A 20,422-nucleotide genomic window follows, 5' to 3' on the forward strand; every position below is an offset into this window, starting at 1 on the left:
CAAAAGCAATCTTTTTGCAGAAGATTTTGCATATTTTGAAATATCTTCTTTGATAAGGCTTAAAGAGTAATTTTTCCACATTCTCCCTAAATTCCTTCTAGGTTTTTCTATTTTCTAGACTTTATTCACCTGACTCACATCTTCCTCAAAGTATGGACTTGGACTTTGAAGCATGGCAGCTGCCATACAGTCCTGATAGCAGAAGGATTACCTCTTGTTTGCCTTACGTGCCAAGATAGCACTTGCCTTTAACTGAAATAGAATGACATTCTTAATTTATCAGCTATTAATCTTCTGTAATCCCCAGTGTACTGCTACCTTGCCATTTATTCTTCATCTTTTGTTGCCTTCTTGATCCATCCTATTATTGACCTATCCTAGATAACAGGTCAGGTGTACAAAATGTAACAGCCTGTATTACATTCTGTATTTGCTACTGTTACATTTCATCTTCTTTTTTTTTTTCTCTTTTTCTTTTCCTTTTCCTTTTCTGTTTCCTTTGCTGTTTCCTTCTCCTTTCCTTTTCTTTAGTCTACTCAAGCCATTTTAATGGTATAAGTGAAAAACTGTAGCAGATTGTCCAGTAAGTATGGAGTTATTTTGATAGCAGCCTACTTCTGTCCCCTTAGATATGTTTTTTGTTTTTGTATTCACTTGCATTCTTATCTCTTTGTCTCTGGAATTTTTGTCTTATTCAGCTCTTTGTGAAAGAAGCGCTCTTCTGTATAGCTGATCAGTCCTTTTCCTTCTTCTTTTCCCTTTTCCCTTTTCCCTTTTCCCTTTTCCCTTTTCCCTTTCCCTTCCCTTCCCTTCCCTTCCCTTCCCTTCCCTTCCCTTCCCTTCCCTTCCCTTCCTTTCCCTTCCCTTCCTTTCCCTTCCATAGGTAGGGAAGGTATGAAAAAGCCTGAAGTCTCTTTTATACTCACTTAAAATTCAGTATTCATAGTAGAAGCACCTTAAATGGGGACTGAAATAGCAGTAAATACTTGACCAAAATCACTAGGTTAAAGGGGTACTTGTTAGTGCTTAATGCCTTAGAAATTTCTGTTGTGTTTCAGAAAGCCTGGAGTGTATCTACAAACTTTGATGGCCTTTGCTCCAGCTGTTCAGCTTCATTTATAAACAATGTTACCTGTCTGTAAATCTTTGCCTTAATTCATGATTTGTGACATACTTCATGAAGGCAATGATGAAGCTCTTGCAGATAGAGAAACAGTTATAGAAAATGATAAATATTAACCTAAGTCAAGGCAGCAATTTGATGGGAGAAATAGGGACAGAAATCAGATTTCTTCAGTTCTAATACCAGTTTCTCACAAGAAATTCCATGCATTTTCATGTCTGAGATCCAATTACTATGACTTCCTTAGCACATTGCTGTGCCACAGAGAATATGGTTTTCCTAGATGCTGTTTGTTATTGTGGTAATATTTAAGAGAGTTGCAGCAAGATACAGCAAGACAATTTTGGTCTGATAAGTCTGTTCTCTAGTAGTGTTTATTTCTTCCCAATGAGAGGACCATGGCTGTCTTTTAACCTGTCAAAAGTTGCACATAACACCTCTAAACTGAAAACAAATGTACTCACACACAGAACAAACCTCCTCAGGCTGAAATTCTCATGTTAGATCACGTAACTCCCTTAAATACTGACATGGGGAACTCCAAAGGGGAAAAGGGGGGCATATGGCATACCTCACGTTTCTTACAACAGAGCTATGAAGGCTAGAACATGGCTTTTCTTACATTCTCTGATAGCGTTTGAGGTCAGAAGGTAAGAGGATGAAGGCAATTCTGTGTATGCATATCCTTGAAAAATATCTGCAATTGCAATGAGAGTTACCAAACATACATGCATCTGAATGAAATGCATTTGCATTTTCCTTGTGGGCTTGTTTTCTATATCCTCTTTACTTGGCATTTAACAATATCTGATTTAAAATGAGGTACAAGAGACATCTATGGAGCTTAAGGATTGCAATATCAATGCTAGCACTGACTCACTATTATGGAACTTCCATTAATTCTATGAGGACTATGTCTTCATATAGGAGATTCTACTACAAGTCCAATATTAAGTGCAGACTGTGGTATCTTGATCAAGTTCCATGCTGTTGTGTTTACATATAAAATTACATGATGTTCTGCTAGATAGGCAAGTTCTTTTTTATACCTGTAAATGTAAACTCATCTAATGCTTGTTGCTCAGTTTCTTTTCCCATCACATTCTGTATAAATCCAAAACCCTACAACTCCTCTGGGCAACTTACTTCAGTGATCAATAACCCTCACAGTAAAGAAGGGATTCCTAATGTTTAGAGAGACTCTCCTGAGGTTCAGTGCCTCTTGTCAATCCCTGGGCACTACAGGCCAAAGTCTGGCTTCATCTTCTTTATATTATTCCATCAGATATCTATAAATACAGATAAAATTCCTCTTTGAGCCTTCCCTTCTCCAAACTTAACATATCTTCATGTGAGTAGGTCCTCAGGTCACATCCATGTGGTCATTCACTGGAGAGCCCAGCATTGGACACAGCACTCCAGATGTGACCTCACCACTGCTTGGAGAGGAGAAGAATCATGTCCCACATCCTGTTGGTGACACTTTTCCTAATGAAGCCCAGGATACCATCAGCTGCCTCTGCTGCAGTGATACATTGTTGGCTCATGGTCCTGCTGTCCACCATGACACCCAGATTCCATTCTGCAGAGTTGCTTTTCACCTGGTTGGCCCTGGTTCTGTACCTGCTATAGTGATTATTCTTACCCTCGTGCAAGACTTGATATTTGCCTTTGTTGAACTTCATGACACTCCTCTCTGCCCATTTCTCCAGCCTGCTGAGAATTCCCTGGATGGCAGTATATTAAACTGGTGTGACTTCCACTCCCTCCAGTTTTGTACCATCTGCAGGCTTGCTAAGTGCACAGCCTGTCCTATCATGCAGGTAATTAACAAAGTGATTAAACAGTACAGAGGGCAGTAACAGCCCCTGGGGTAACACTCTAGTGACTGGTCTTCAGCTGGATGACACACTGCTCATCTCAACTCTCTGAGCCTGGCAGTTCAGGCAGTTTTCGGTCCATCTCCCTGTTCAATTACCTAGACTGTTCTTGTCAGCTTTCCTACTAATGTTATTAGTGGACAGTGTCATAAAGCTGTCTGCCAAGCTGGTCATCTCATCCTAGAAGGCTATCAAGTGGTTAAGCATGATTGCCCTTTTATGAGGAACGGAAATGAAAGAGATGAATCCTAACAGAAAAGAAAGAACTGCTGAAGCAGAGTCTGAAATTCTGAGCCTGTCATTTCAAAATCCAAACCAGAGAGAGAGTTTTTAAGCTTCTCTTATTATTACCATAACTTATTTTAGTACTGACATTTTTATAAATACGTCTAGGTGCACTGGTATGATTCATTTAGAACATACAGATTTATTTCTATTTGGTTTTAAAAGAACATGGTATTACAATACTGATCCATCTCTATCGCTGTTAGCTAAACACAAAATCTTCACTGTCATTCTTTAACTCTTCTAAGCCAGAAAATTGTAATTTTATGAGCAGTAATGTAACAGTGAAGTGATTAAAACAGGGATTTTTTTAAAATGACATGCTGAAAGAAAATTAAAATTGTAATGGATGCCTTCTCTAGGTTCCAGGTTTCCTAAGTGAATGTAAGGGTATTTGCAGGGATTCTTTCCAACTTTGGAGCTTTCAAACCTGCTGTGTGATTTCCTATTCCATTGCTGAATCTGTCTGGGAGCAGCATGATTAGAAAGCTTTTGGAAATGCATATTAAAAACTATGTGAAAGGCAAATTATTCCTTATAAAACATAATAAACATAATCATGAGATTTCTTACCCGTGCAGAAGAATTCGTAAGTCTGAAGATGTAATGAATGGTACTTCAACTGTCTAGTAGGACAGGGTTGACCGAACATAGCCCTCCTATTTGAGAAGGAAAGAAGACAAAGGATTAGCAGATGGAAAATAATGGTGAGGATTATGAATTAAAAAGTATGTGTAGTACAGAACTAGAGAATCTGGTGAATAGGCTCTTTGCATTTTCATTGGCAACTTGAAGCCTCAAAATCCTGTGCTAGAAGAGGAACATTCATACAGTTATCTCTGGCCTGGAGAATTTAAAACACAAAATCTCATTTTTTAGCCTTTAAGAAGCTTTTAAAATGAGCTTTCTGAGGTCTGAAAGAGACATTCACTGGAAAATGTTATTCAGGGAAACACTTTTGGAGAACTAAACACATTAATTTGTTAGGTTTTAGAGTAAAATGCTTCCTCTGAGCTGCAGCAGCATGTGTATAGAACATCTTGTAGCTACAGAACTGGTGCTTTACTTCAGAGATTTTTCCCCCAGTCTTCCCAAACAACAGCTACACAAAATGCAGCTGTAAGTATGCTGACATCTGCTTTATTCATAGTTACTGCCATACCATGATTGCGCAGTACACTCTGCATTTCATGTTGTATAACATTCGACACATTAACCTCAGCTCTGGCATAGGTGTTCATAGGTAAACTGAATGGCATATTTTGGTTCTGCTGCCTGTACAGTTTTCTTTTCAGACAGATGCAGCAAGGTACCGTCTGCTTCCTTTTCTTAAAAGGCAAGGAGTTGGAACTTGGTGAATTAAAGAGAAGCTTGAGAAAGGAATATTAAGGACAAGAAAGTTTTTTAAAGGCATGTGGATAACTTAAAGGCAAGCAATTTCACGTCTCTACAGTATATATAGGGTTTTTATTCTGTACAATATATATATCTGAAGAGGGATTTTTGTGTTTTGAACTATATGTATAGCACAAGCATGAATAGACAAGAGTAGCTTCCATAATGTATAATATTTGCTTCTCTCTTTGCCTCTTAACCCTGCTTAACAACATGTGTTTTTTTCTGCTTAGTGCCACATCTGCATTTGGGTTTTATTAGGGAACTTTTGACACACTGGGAATAGTAAATAATAACACATTTATTCAACATCTCACCATGCATTTTCATAGGTCTTAATTCCTGATTTTTTTTTCAGAATATAGAAAACAGATCAATTATCTTGTGCCAAATCCTCAAATTAGAGTAAATCCATGCAGAATTCAAAATTAATGTGAAATCATTAATCACTAAATCAACAGTAGTTACTTCCCTGGAAGAGGTTATTTATTCATCTGTTATTTCATCCCTCATCTGCTTTGATTCTGTGAGTCTAATTCTGCTCATGCAAAGCAAGGGGATGATTGTAGTACCTTGTACTTCCATGACAGAACAATGAAGCTTCCTATGAAAGGGAGTAGATCCAACTGCTGTCAGAAATGAAAGAAAACATCACACCACTTTCCTGATCTAAGGCTCCCAACCACGAGGTTCTAATGCAGCTGAGCCACTGTGAGATACCCACTGGTTTTGCTAAGGGTAGCCCGTACTTCACTGAATTCTGCCACCACAGGAGAAAGCCAATAAACAGCAAAGTATTTCCCATGCTCCCAATACTCCAATCTACATCCAAAGGAGGGCCATAATTATTTATCTCACAGACCAGTCTTTACTCTTCCAACTGGTGCATTTTTCTCTATTGCTAGTCTTGGTGTCTCAGACTTCATGTTGCTACTGATTCTGTGTTTAGAGATTTAAGTCATTTCAAAAGCTACCTACCATCCCATTAACTTACCTCTTATTAACGTTATGCAGAATTCATTGTACCTCTGAAGAAGATACCCAGTTACTGACTTCAAATAGAAACAAAATAATGTGCTGTTTTGTTTTTTTTCTTTTTTTTTTCTTTTTGTATTTGCTGAATCGTTTGTTTTCTAGTTTGAACTGCTGTGAAATAATTATATTAGGAGTCAACAATGAAAATTGTATTGTCTTTTATCTCCTCAAATGAAACAGATTCATGCAGTTTAGGAAATCAACATTTTGAGTTGGAAACAGATTTGCTACTTCTCAAGTTACTTTTAAATTCTATTTAAAATAAATTCAAACATTACTCTTGAGCTCTTTCACTTTCATATGCAAATACTGAATGATGATAAATCATTTTTATTTCATAAATCTTCTCCCAAGTTGTAACTAAAATTATATCTGTAGCTCACATATGTGATTACAAAAGCTTTTAAGACCTCTTAAGACTTCTGAGAGTCTTTCTTTCTGTAAATTAATGCCAGGCTGTCAGAACAAGTAGAAAAGAATCCTGAGGTCACTTGGAAGACCTCCCTTATGTAACATAATTTTTTGTCTGTTAAGGCTCATTGTTTTTTCCATTTATTTTTTTTTTCAGTACTATGATCTTAGTCACATATTTTAAGATAATTTATTTTCCTTACTTTCATAACTGGATCCAAGATGCAGCCTACAGTGAATCAGCTATGATTCACCACACTAACTGTACAGTTTTCTTTATTCTAGGATGATTAAATTGGCCATCAGTAATCGAATATTCTCCTTATCATATGGCACCATTCATTAGAAATTTCAAAACTGCAAAAAGCTGTATTTGGAAACAATAAACACAGACATCTTTCTTATCAGTTGCCTGTACACCTTCAATTCTAGAACTGTCTACCCAGCTCCCTGAAAATTCTTCCTGCAGGCTTCTCTTTCTTGATTTCTCATCCCACCAGATACTGTTTGGTCAATTTACTTTGATCAAGTGTAATTTCTGAAAGAATCAAGTAATTTTAAAGTATTCTTTTGTTTAGCTGTAGCCTTTTATCTAGCTGAAAATGGCAATGACTGTTTCTAAAGTCACTCAGTTACTTCCAATTCTCAACTGTTAAAATAGTTGTTATTTCAGCCTGCAAGCTGAAATATGTCTTCAGTTATTTGTTCATGAAGTTTGTTTGCAAGTCTCTCATTCTGAGCTGAGTCCTTGTTTTCTTCATACAATCCTAACACCAGTCAGGTCAGCATGCTAATCCTGGAAAGACTTAACACCTCAACAAGGCCAAGTTATTGAGTGTCCATAGCTGTATGTCATACTAATTTCCTGCAGGCATATTAAAATGAATGGAGCATCAGTGTACTGTCATCCTGAGTAAGCCATCTCTCAGGTTCCAGAATGTTTTGCAGATATATGACCCTATTTATCTCCTTCCCAAAGTCTTGCAGTATTTTTCATCCTCTAAAGGTTTTATTGTACAATATTTTGATGCTTATTTTCCATCAAAATAAATAGCAAACTGAAGTACTGGGGAAAAAAAAGAAAAAAAAAAAAAGAAATCTGCTGTTTTAGTCTTATTGAAGCTTTATCCAAGTTTCATTTAATGAGACATTCAAGCTAATTCCAAAGATAAATCAGGAATACAGTCACATAGAAAGAAGTGTACGAAACTCAGTCTAAGTGCATGGACCAAGAAGTACGCTGTAAGATTCATTTTCAGAATACCAATCTACCTGAGGGGGGGGAAAAAAAATGAGAGTCCACGTTATGCATCCTTATAAAGGACCAGGGATCTGGGCAAAGAGTAATGATAGAATGATCTCAAGCATATGGCAGAATAAATATTGCCTTAAAATACAATAAAAAAAAAAGCATGGTGTGCCAGACCAAAGATTTGCTACTGTCTGACTCAGCAATAATGGTTGGAGTGTTTACTGCTAGAATTGTAATAACATGACTTAAAAAAAAAAACAAACACAAAAATAACCAATGAAGTACAGGATTAATCAATTCCTTTATCTAGAAGTAGTGCATCTGCACTGCAGATTAACTGTGCCAAGCATGCCTGATATATATACAAAGCAGAAAGCATCGTTAGGAAATACAGTGGAAGTGAGACTTTTGCAGGGAATCGGGATGAGGGCAATAAATAAATGCCAGGATTTACTGAAGAAAGGTGTGAGGTACATCAGTGCATCTCTATGTGACATTTGATACTGACACACCACCACTAGTGACACCAGACTAAGACTACCTCCTGCTTTCAGGACACCACTCCTGAGGAAGGAACAATTGTGTTACAAAAGACCAACAGTATCTTTGAATTGTAATGGTAGTTGCTATGTATGACCTGTGCTATCTAATGACTCTGGCATCCTGAGGGTTAAACTGACCCCAATCCAAAACTTGGCTGAGCTGGTTTTCTGCTTTTATTTGCGATTGTTTTGCATTATAATGGTATTTTCAAAAAGGGAAAAAAATATTCTGAAAGTAAGCAAAATGACATTGATGCAGCTCTCCCCATCAGATGGTATTATGTATATTAAAATAAAATACCTGACTTCATCTGTCATTCACTAATGTGTTATTTACTTAGGCCTTTGTAGTAAAGTCTATCTATGCATAGTCGATAATATGCCTTAGATATCTTACGAAGTATTTAACTCTGTTGCTGAATAGTATGGTCTGAAGCTGTACCAAGCTTCTCAGCTGGAATTTTCCTACACTTGAACATCCTTCCATTGAAACAGAACATGTCTTAATGTTATGAGACCTTCTGAGAATATATAAGCAATGAAGTTTCTAATTCTGCGCAGTGTTCCCTATTCAAGGATGTTTTGGGCTTGTTCTTTCTTTCAAAGGGAACTGAAAAGGAAGGAAAAGTATAACTCACATCTCTTTCAGAAGTAAGCTGCGCAGCCTTTTTTTCTTAGCTTTGTGTTCAAAGGGCTTTTATCCAATAATCTGTTAGAAGCACATGAAAACTAACACTGGTATTAAATAAAAATTTTCACATTTATTGGTATCTTATGATACACTCAATCATATAAAACTAGCAGATATGTTTCATAAGCTCTTACACCAAAAACAGTAACTTGCAAAAACACCTTGCATTCTCCTTAAGCTGAACCAAATGTAATATTTTATTTCAACCAATGCTATAAATTACTTTACTCTGCAGTTTGAATTCTATATAACGACAGTAAAAATAAAACAATGCTTATGTTAGTACCACCTTTTTCTTACAATAGCTTTTTCTTTATACCAAGTGTAAGCATTTTGGAGAAAAAAAATGGAAATAGGCAGTTTATGCAATCAGACATGTTGCAGTAGGTTAAAAATTCAGAATATAAAAGAAAAGATTCCAACAAGTGCTGATTTTTAATGTTAAGGTGAGATAGGGATAGTTACTAAATTTTATGCATGTTCACGTCTACATCAGGGAGAAGGAAAAACAATTGAACTTATGTAAGATTTGTGGCAAACATTAAATGGCAGATACATTGCTGGAACAGAGTTCTGAAGGCTGAAAATGGACAAAAGAACCGCATGTAAAGCTTGAAAGATGATCTTGGCTCTTGAAAAACACAGTAAGTTGTAAAGTATTAGCAGAAACAAACATTTGTTCTAAACTGTTTCCTCTGTAGTAGGAAGTCTGTAGTGCTTGTGTCCTTCTCCTCCCACAGAACTTTCTGCTTGTCTGGTTAGATGCTGTTCTGTTCATTCCTTATGAAGCCCATTTTGAGCACTTATGTCTTCTCACGTTATTATAGGGATCTGAAAAGAATAACTGAGCACATTGCATGCTTCTGCATGACCAGACACTGAAGAGTCAAGACTGATGATGTCACTGACAAAGATGCTAAATAGAACCAACCCCTGAGGAGCACCACTCGTCACTCACCCAGGTCTCTGCCTAGGCATCAAGCCTTTGGCAACAGTTCTTCAAGTCAACCATCCAGCTAATTCCTTATCCACTGAATGGTCTTTCCATCAGATCCATATACCTCCAATTTGGAGACAAGGATATCATGAAGGACAGTGTCAAACACTCTGCACAAGTCCAAAATATGTCAGTTGTTCTTCTCTTATCCACCAATGCTACAACCCCATCACAGAACGCCAACAGATTTGCCAGGCATCATGTGCCTTTACTGAAGCTGTGTTGGTCCTTGAGAGTTCAGGAAAATTACATTTTCCATCATCTTGACTTTATTGTAAATCACCATTTTCCCTACTAACTGGTAGGTAAAATACTTTTATACCATCTAAAACATAGCAAGTGCTTTTCAAAAATGAAGAGTTATTGCCCCCTGGTGGGAATGGTGGGTTTTTAAACTTAACAGCATTGTGAAGGTATTGAAACAACTCACACTGATCAACACCTTTCTGAGGGTCTCCACTAACTACATTTTGCACTATGAGAACAATCATGTGATTGCATTTGCTATGACAAAACAGCATTATTAACGGGCTGCAGCCTGTTTTTACACTCCTTTTATAGTCGTTTAAATTCACTATTGAAGTTACTAAATCACATCACTCTCAGTGCTAATCAACAGGATTGGAATACTGAAATGTGTAAATAAAATTTGAACGAGCACAGAGAAATGTTTAATAGAAAAGTTGGACAAAGAACAGATGCTTCAGCCTGTATTTCAAACTGACCAAACCGTCTGTCTTGATTTTATGTAGTTGTCAAGGAATAATGTGGACTTTTCCAGACATAGGTAATCTGAGCTTCTCTAATGATCCATTAATTCACTCATATTTTTAATGAACTCACATCACTGCTCACTTTCTTTTCACATTTCTGACAGTGTGTTTGTATGCAAAGCTGTGAAATCACTGGCCAATTTTTGGGCAGGAAGTAGTGAGATTTGTAGATAGCAGTATTGACATAAATATGATTTGAAAGTTTAATGACTAATATGACACTACGAAGGCTTCCTGACTAAAACACTGAGAGGCACAATATGAAAGAATTTGATCTGACATGTATAGGACTAACAGTGTATATTCCTGTCAGAAAAGTAATTTGCAATATGACAGTTTTATGCAATTTTGAGAACTTAATTAAATGGTACACAATCTCCTGCTACAGAATCCTTTACATTAAACATGTCAGCAATTGAGATGTAGCAACTCAATTTTTCAGATAGCAATTTATACATAATATTTTCTGGCTGGAGAACAAAACGTCTGCGTTTGCTGCTGTGTAGCAGATGGATTGCTGGAAAGGATGGAAGGTAGCTTAAATTCCTAACTCTTTATATTTCAAGCTATGCGAGCTGATGTGACAAAAAAATCATAATTTACATTTATCCGAAGTAGGTGAAGATTATTTTCTCCTGAAATGTGGGAAGATGCCTTCAGAATGAACTCAGGGATTGAACTGGGCTACTTCTCAAGCTAAATTCCCTTTAACTATTAAATTCCAGGTGTAACACTGCCAAGTATCAGGAATTTTCCCTGATAAATTATTTTCTATATTCACTTTTTACTTTCCTTATGCAGCTTTGTAGAAAACAGACAGAAACATCTTTGCTTTAGAGTAAATTCTTTTAATCCATCCAAATTATTCTCTATAACATTGAGGTTAACTCCTTAATATATTGGGGTGGCATACTGGAAAATCCATAAATTTTAAAGCAATTCTTGCATCACTGCTGTTTGATTTGTATCTCAGATATGAAATCCAGAGCTATCTTTCAGAAGTAAGAGCAAACTCTTTCACTTGGGAATGATGGTAATTATCCGAATCACACTATTTTGTTGTTGTTGTTGTTGTTTGTTTAAATACATTTAAAAATATTATTTATTTATTTATTATGGCTGAAGGAATGTTTTTGGTTTTATGGTTTTCGATTCACTCTTTGCATGCTTGTTTAATTGGTAAAACAGTCTGTTATTTAGTCAAACAGATGGCATACATGCATGTTTCTTTAAACAGGTAACAGCTCCATATTACGTCCTACATGCATTAGATTGGATCTGCAACTGCTGTTCTGCCTGAAATTAATGCACTGCAGTATCCAAATTGTTTTGTTCATTTACACTAGAGGTCACTGTGAGCAAGATTATGTTCGCAGTGCAAAGGAATGAACAGTAATGAATCAGTTTGCAGGACATTTGTGGAGCACTTTGCAATTTGAAAGGATGACACAAACTCATCTGTGCTACAAGCTCGAGGAGGGCCATGGTACTTCTTAGGGCAACCTCATTTATTTACAAACTCTGTAGAAACTCTTGAGTAAAAAGTTACATCTACCAAGCTATTCTCAGTGTCTGAAGATGTCAAATTTCATTTTAGACCAAATTTAATCAGTGTTAGCACCAACTTGATTCAAGATACATTCACAGACTCTATTCATACCTGTTACTGGTTTTTTGTTTTTTTTTTCATGCATAAAGGTCTGAGATAATATTTTCCCACTCTTAGAAAGCTGCCGTTTCCTCTAGGTGGTAGCAGAATAAAATGAATAAAACTTCAATTCAGATGCAGCACCAAGCTTTAGAAAGTTAAGTTTGATTTGCACTGTGTGCACATTGCACAGCAATGAAATCAGTTGCTCTCACATGGTTGTGCTGTCAAAAGAACAAGCAGGAACTTCTGAGGAAGCAAAAGAGGAGCACGTTCTTCTCGCCTCCTTTAGGAAATGAGTTACCTTAGAAAAGCCACTGTTGGACATTTACAGCTTTAACTATCACCTGTGAGTTTGCTGCTGGCATCTCTTTAAAACCTTGTCCTTTTTCACAGCATATGTCCATGACTAAGAAAACAGCTGGGGAATAAATACAGAACTGAACATATGATGCAACTGACCTGGAGCATAAGTATTCATGAGGAGAAGGCTGACCCTTTTCTCCCAGCAGGGAAAGCTTATGGGAGGGAGTGCTACAGCATTGCTCATTTCTATAATGCAGTGACGCTGGTTATTACTTGCCTGTGGCCTTGCCAAGAGGCAAAAGGACATTGGGATAAAGGTAAGTGAGCAGTGGGCAGGGAGAGATGCTCGCACTGCCCTATGTATTTATGCACATGAAAACAGTTTTTACACAAAAGCTCTTCTAACTCTGAAGTGTTACGTTTAATATGCAGATCTGACAAGATTCTTCATCCCCAATCTTCACAGAACTCCCCACTCACTATTTTTACCTGCTTTTAGAGGCTGCCTTTCTATGTTTTTCTTTCCATTTCCTCCCACCCTTGCCTTTTACTAATTCTTCCTCCTAAATATCCATCCCAAATAGCACTTACATGCTAGTTACTGACATCGCATCATTCAATTTCTGGATTCTATATCTGTCTAGATTCTACTGTGCCTTAAAGTATTAAGTATGAATTAAGTATTTCTGACAGAAGATGACTGCTGCTTTAGATTTACACATAGCCTGAAAAAAGAGTCTGTTTGCAGGTTGGTCCTTAGAGCCTAATGAAACAATAGTATCTCAAGCTGCTCATGAAGCATGCTGGAGCTTTTATTGCACTAATTTTATGCTGATATAATCCCTTCATCAATCAAATTATGCTGTTAAAATAGGTGTAACAAAGTAAAAAACAAAACCTATTATTTCAAAACAACATCTCTTAATTGGAAAGGTGGGGCAAAGATGTTTGAGACATCTTTAAGTATAGCTTATTTAGCATCACTTAGATATTCTTATTTAATGTACCTTTCATAACATGTAACTACAGAAGGTGCACATGGCAATTTTCTCCAGATTTTTCAGCCTCTATACTCTCACAACTGCTGACAATTCTGTTTTCTTTTTTTTTGTTGTTGCTAGTATTAACATATTCTGGACACATCCAGACAAATTACATTAAATCTGTTTCTTACTGTACTGTGGACTAAAGAAACGGACTTCTTTGGAGTTACTGTGCCAAATAGAGTTGAAGACTGTTCACTGGAATGATTCATACATCACGCAAGTTAATTTTCATGGATTGTCACTTTGTTCTTTCATCATTTTAGGAAACACTTGATTAAAAGTTTTTCTCTGGGCTGCTGAAAAACTTATATGCCAACAATACAACAAATGTGATTTCACTTTAGCATTAGGCTACTGCGGGGGGTTGGAACTAGATGATCTTTGAGGTCCCTTCCAATCCGAGCCATTCTGTGATTCTATGATAATGATGGGTAAATGAGTTTGAATTGATTGATTTAGTAACAAAACATTCTATGTAATAGTGCTCAGTATGACCATGTCTCTTTACAGTTGTAAATTAAATATTCTGAGTGACAGACTTTTTAAAAACATTGAAATAGTACAATCACACCAAAATCTGAATACAATCTGAGAATACAAATTTCATAACAGAATGTGAAGATGTTAATTTTGTATCACATTCCAGTGTCAGTGCAGCTTAACAGAGGCTATGTATGAGCTGCTGACATCATTGGAAGTCTCTGATCATGTTTCTAGGATTCCTTGATGATCCTATGGAAAAGCAGTTAATTTCAGCCTGTAGCCCTATGACATAAGGACATTCATGTGATCACTTACATTTTATTATATGTTGAGCAAACAACATTTACAGAAAACAGAGTCAACATCACTTTGTAAATATACAAAATATTTGTAAAAGGGCTGGATGAAACTGGCTGGACACCAAGCTTTTATTCTGTCCTTATTACAATAGGATTTTTTAAATCATAGTACATAACTGACATTAAAAAGGTGCTGACATGAGTTATTACAGTACTTCCAGGGTTCTTCTTTTTAACTGAAGCAGTTGGCAACTGTGATTATGCCAAATGCAAACCAACATACGTGATATGGCGTAAGCCAAAGTGAAGTTAGTGGAGTTGATATCAGTGGCTGACACCATGCTTATGTTTGGCTTACTCCAAGTTATGTTATGTGTATTTATATACCTGAGTACATAAAGTGTGTGTGACAGTTAAGACACTGTTGAGGTTTAGGTGGTATTTTCTAAGGTAAGGAGCTAACCAAGTTCAACAATGAAACAAATGTGCATATACACTGCACATCACTTATAAACAGTCTGTGAATATATTTTACATTGAGTTTCAATGTTTAACTGAGTAGTATTCAGTGGAGATAGTTTTAAATTTGAACCAAGATCCTCAGGAATGGCTTATACCAACTGTTGGAAAGAAGCAGACATAAGCAGTACAGAGAGGCCTTATTTTACACTTCCTTGATAGTTGTTTTTCCAGCTACCACCCTCATTTCCACCTGTTCCCTAAGCAAGCTACATCTGTTAAGCACACCCACTAAATATCAAATCAATTTTATAGAGTAATAGCTTAAAGCAAATGTGAATAGCAGGAGGAGCAGATTGCAGCAGTTAAAGTTGTTGTATCTGAGTTAGGTCACAGTCAGTCTGAACAAACAACTGAGCTGATAACATAAGGCAGACACTTAGATTCCTGACAAAACCAGATTAGATTCAGAGAGGAAAAACATCTTCTTAAAAGCGACTTTCTGGGTTGTTTGGTTGTTTATTTTTCAACAACAACAAAAAAATTATTTAAGTAATAAGCTGAACTTCCTGTTGAGACTTATTTTGGGTAAAATTAGAATTTTTTTCTGAACTCCAAGGTAAAGAAATAGAAAGGAAAGCACAGGTGCTGGGGATCACATTTTTGTTTGGGGATAGAAAAAATATAAGGCAGTGACATCAACAAATATGATCATAGAATTGTATGAATTAGGAGGGACCTTTTAAGGCCATCTAGTCCAACTCTCCTGCAACGAACACCTGCAAGGGACATCTCCTGCAAGGGATATGTACAGCTCAATCAGGTTGCTCAGAGCCCCATTCAGCCTGATCTCAATGCGTCTACATCTCCAGGCAATTCATTCTAGCACTTCACTTATCATAAAAGGTTTCTTCCTTATATCCAATCTAAATCTCCCCTTCTTTAGTTTAGAAACCATTTCCCCCAGTCCTGTCACCACAGGCCCTGCTGCAGCCCGTCCTGTTCTTCCTTACAGCCCTCCTTTGCACACCAAAAGGCCCCTCTCAGAGGTCTCCCCGGAGCCCTCTCCAGGCTGAGAAGTAGGACCTGATATCTTAAAAATTAAACATACCATAGTGCTCTCTCACCTGCTATAAACTATAACTTCCAAAAAACTTACTCAATGACTAACTTAATGACTAAGTTACTGTGCAGTTTAAATTTAAGCTCCTGTTTAGAGTTTGTGAGAGCTTCGTTTTGAACTAGAAGCTGTTGACAGTGCTCCATAGAAATGCTCCAGAGACTGATCTACCTTTAGGCAGCTCAAAACCAAGCAGCAGCGCATTGCTGCTACAAAGAAGCACCAACACCGCACCAACACCGCACCAACCCTCACCTAAGCTCCCATCTCACTGCAAGCCAGCGGCTCTCCCTGTACAAGCACGAGCAGACAGTACTAACTTTTAAGAGATTTTATTATAATGAATTCCTCAATCACAGCCATTTTGCCCCCTCCTCTCTTCGCCCCCTTTGTTCCCGATGGAGGAATACAGCCCCGCCCTTTCTCATAACACCACACCGCCGCTTCGCAGCTGACCCTCACTGCCCTCACAGGAAGCACTCCTCCACACCCACCCCCCCCAAAGCCACCTCCCTCCGCCCGGCCCGCCCACCTCCCGTCGGTACGGCCCCCAGCGGCGGAGCCGCCCCCGGGACGATGAGTGGCAGCGGCGCTGGCCGCTCGCGAGGCGCCGCGGGAAGGAGCTGCGGCTGGGGGAGGGCCGGGCCACCCCTAAGGGCGGCGGGCGGCCGCTACGGCCCCACTCGGCGCCCGGCGGCCGCGGAGAAACTTTGAGTTGGTAGGTAGCGCCGGTGGCTTCGCCTCGGTGAGCGGCCGGAGTGAGGGCCGTGGGCAGGACGGCGCGAGCTGCTGTCTCCCTCCCGGTACCCGCGGCCTTCCGGGGTGGTAGTGGAGTGCTGCTGCTGCTGCCGCTGCCCGGGCACCCTCCGGCCTCTCGGGCAGCGCCCCTGCCCGGCCGCAGTGGATGTGAGGCGGCTCTTCCTGCAGCACTGCTCCCGAACTTTGCGAGGAAGAGCTGTAATCAAAGTTAAGGATTAGAGTGTGGGCGCAGAGAAACTTGAGGTCCTTTGTAGGAGGCACTGTTGAGACAGCAGTGTGAAGTGCCTGCGCCTGAGGTAAGTCTCTCCCTGTTCGCCTCACGTGTAGGACGGCGGCCTTCGTTGCCCTGTGTCCGTCTGTGTGGTAGGACACCCTTTGCAGGCAGACCTGTGTTGCGGCTGACAGTGCACCGGAAGGTCAAGCTGGAAACGGGTTGCAAAGTAACTTTTGTGATTGTACAGTGGTTAAAAATACTCATGCTGGTTTATTGGGAAAGTATTTTAATCTCTGTGCTTTCCTAGGGCTTGTTTGAAGGGTGGTTGAGTGGAACTGTGTTGGTTTATTTATAGCTTGATATAGGGATGCAATACAGAAATCCGTTTTCTTTCCTTCAGTAAAGTATTTTATTTTATGTGAGCTTCATTTTGGCAAGCAGGTTGTCTAAACTGGGGAGAATATTTTGCCATGTTAATGCTTTCAGTGCTTTCAGCATCCTGTCATGATTTGGTGCTCTTCAAGTGGAGGTGACACTGTTGGCTGTGTGAGGGATTGTATCCCTGAGTTTGGCTGCATTGCTTCCACCTCTGTGAGAAAAAGCACCTTTAGGTCAATGAAATGGACAGCTGTTTTAAAGGTATAGTTGGTAAGCAAACACTTGTAGTGTTTGTCATGAATTACTTCATTTGAAGGGGCTTGCTTTCAAGCAGAGAGAGTTATTCCTTGTCATGCTGTGGTAGTATAATGTGTGCCTTCCAACTTCTGTCTGATACAAGATAAGCATTCTGTAACCAAGTTTACTGATTTAAGGAAATCTTCTCTACAGAACAGAGGTCGCCTCATTTCAGGGAGGATTTGCACTGGGAGTTAAAAGGCATTTTCTCGTTGGGAATCATAGGGCCTTCACTCCTTGCCTGAGTGTTTTCTATTTACTTGATGGACTAAGTAGGAAATAAAGTGAGAGCTTATTTGACGTTCTGTATACTTCACTTCCAGGTGTCCACAAACAGTATCTTTGGTGGTGTTCCTCTTTTTGTTTCCAGTTTCAGAGTTCTCCTTTGCTTTTTCACCTTTTTTTCCTCCTCTTTTTTTTTTTTTTTTCCTTCTCTGCTGTTTGATTTCAGTGGTGACTGTGCACCAGGCCCTTGGGATGAAGTCAATTTTTTTCTATTGTTTTAAAGTGGACGATATTGTTCTATAAAAAAATTCAGGAGTGAATCTTTATTTCTTGCATATGCAAAATTAAGACTCAAATAGTTGTCTGTATGTAGTATTTACAGGATTTAATTGTGAGCTGTTTGTCTATTCTTGAAAAATCAATTCTTATTTAGTTAACGGATAAAGCCAGTAGCTATTCTTGTATAGTACTATAAGTGCTCAGTCAGTAATCAACAGTAACTGTTGATGCTTGGAATTATTCAAGGATGTATTTGTACACCCTGAAGTTGCTAGCAATATTCTTTTCATTTTTGAGACTTTTTGTAACTGTATATGCAGATTCAGATTTTAAATTTCACTTTGTTTTTATGTAGTGATTCTGCTATTTGACAATTAACCCCTCTTCTTTTGCAGCGAAAATGAGCTCAAATTCTGATCTTCCATCAAGTCCATCTCAACCACAACTGCATCTTGGAAGGTCCCAGCTCAATGCTGCTGCTGTGGACCGTAGTGAGAGCAGTCATAAATCTGGACCACCCTCAGAAGATGCTGCAACTCCTTCTTCTTCAGTTCCAGGCTACTCCCATAGCAGGGAGAAAGCTGAAAAAAATGGTGAGTATGAAAGCAGTTTTTCTGCAAAATTGAGTGATCTTAGGAGATCAATATCTGTATACACTTTAAGCTCTTGCTCTGAAGAGACGCTGCCAAGTAATAAAAAGCAGCCTCTAAATTCTTAACCTATTGTTTTGGAAGAGCTATTGTTTTTTTCTTTGCTGCTTGTTTGTTGTGTATTTTTGAGCTTTTCTATCTAGTTTTCTTAATGTACATAGAGCAGCAGCAGAAGTTTCTCTGAAAAATCGGCAGGAAGAATTAAATGTAATTCAGCAGAATATAAAAGCTTAAATTTAATTTCTTTAACTGGCTAGACTACATGCTGACTGCAGCTTTAATATGAAATTGTAACATGGATGAATAGATACTAGAGTAACATAGATTAAGGGACCAATGTATGAAATCAGTGACAGAAGTGAAGTTAGTATTAGCTGTCAGGTAAGAAGTCTTAAGAATAGCGATACATCTTGAACAGCAGAATACTTAACCTCTTGCTGAAGGTAGAAAGAAAAACATAAGGCTCTTGTGTTCAGCTGAATTCGGTTTTAAATTCATTTTGTAATCTAATACTTCTGCAAGAAATCTTGTATTCCAAGCACGGTTACTGTTCTTTAACTTTCTGTAAAATTAGACTTTCATTACAAGATTCAGGCCAATACCATTGGCTGTGTTAGTAGAACTTCTTGTATGCAATTCAGAGCTGATTGCTGGAACCTTCTGCATTCTTTGGTACCAAAGAGCACATTCTAGATAGAAGTAGTGAATTTTTTTTGAATGCCTGAATTTTTAACATGCTTCAGGGTATCGCTGCCATCTTTGTCATCTAGCCCACCTGTAAAATAACTCAGATGTTAGAGAATAGAGACTTTTGACATCAATTATGTGATTCTTAATTTAGAACTAGGACTTCCAAATATTGATGTATTTCTCTATTTCAGTTGTGGCTCATTTCTGATGATATTCCCTTGAATAGCCTGGCGTAACCGTCACCGCCCTTTACATCCTCCTTTTCATATATTCAAGTATTTAAAGCTGCAAAATGAGTTGCTGTTGTTGTTATATCATGCCAAAGTTTCTAATAACCAAGATTTTAGTTGATTGAGATAGTAAGATTGTATTTCTCTGTCCAGTTTTTTCTATGGTTATTTTGGACTTATAAAATGTAGCATAATACTAACGTGTTCTGGAACTGAAAAATCTCATAAAAGATGAAGCTGAGAATTTTCTCTTCCACCCACAGCAGCATTGGTCATTAAAACTTAAAAATGGATTTTAGTAGACCTTCAGAAAGAGAAATACAAATTCACAGAAGTTCACACATTCATATATTTACTTATTGAAGCGTAAATAGGAAAAAAAAACCTTATCTCAGATCCAAAATCAGCAGTTTTTGCAGTATTCAAACCAAAAAAAGGTATTCCTCAGAATCACTGGAGCCTTTACCAATAAATAACATTCCAGTTGCTCATAGACATAAGATGTGTGCAGAACTCAGTCTATTAGTTATGGGATATAGTTCTGTTGTATTCTGGTTTTAGGAAAGGACATAAAACATGCTCTGGGAGCCAACTTCTCCCTTGGAAAACTACATCAGCTCCTTTGAATAGTTGTTGTAGATTGGTTCTTACACAGCTCTAGTTTTGGCAGCGATTTAGTGTTTATTAATACTTTTACAATACTAAGAATCATACTACCTAACCCTGTGACTCAATTGGCACTCAATCACTGGCCAATTTAACATCTTGATTCAATGAAATTTACTACAGTCAAATACAGTGACTTAAGGTTTGAGAATGGCAAGGTTCATTTGAAATTTGTGTGCAGAGTACTGAAGGGGTGGCTTCTAAACTTGTACCTCCTGGTGAATTATTTGCCTGCCCTTTTGTGGGCTCTCAGTGGACAACAGGGTCTGTCCCATAAAGGGCTGCTCTT

At 38.2% G+C, this 20,422-nt stretch overlaps 1 protein-coding gene across 4 annotated transcripts in view; it reads left to right on the forward strand.

Moving 5' to 3' along the window:
- The first annotated feature begins 16,329 nt into the window (after positions 1 to 16,329).
- WFS1 (wolframin ER transmembrane glycoprotein) overlaps positions 16,330 to 20,422 on the forward strand; it is a 31,088-nt gene continuing 26,995 nt past the window's right edge. The window contains exons 1-3 of one of the 4 annotated variants that reach the window (XM_048943128.1): positions 16,346 to 16,463; positions 17,205 to 17,357; positions 18,293 to 18,490. In XM_048943128.1, coding sequence (XP_048799085.1) covers positions 17,339 to 17,357; positions 18,293 to 18,490 — 217 coding nt within the window. In that variant the 5' untranslated portion in view covers positions 16,346 to 16,463; positions 17,205 to 17,338. Of the gene's footprint in view, positions 16,801 to 17,204; positions 17,358 to 18,292; positions 18,491 to 20,422 lie in introns of all 4 variants that reach the window. The other 3 variants (XM_048943127.1, XM_048943131.1, XM_048943129.1) reach the window with 3 other exon arrangements.

Source organism: Lagopus muta, chromosome 4, assembly GCF_023343835.1.
Source record: "Lagopus muta isolate bLagMut1 chromosome 4, bLagMut1 primary, whole genome shotgun sequence".
Taxonomy (NCBI): domain Eukaryota; kingdom Metazoa; phylum Chordata; class Aves; order Galliformes; family Phasianidae; genus Lagopus; species Lagopus muta.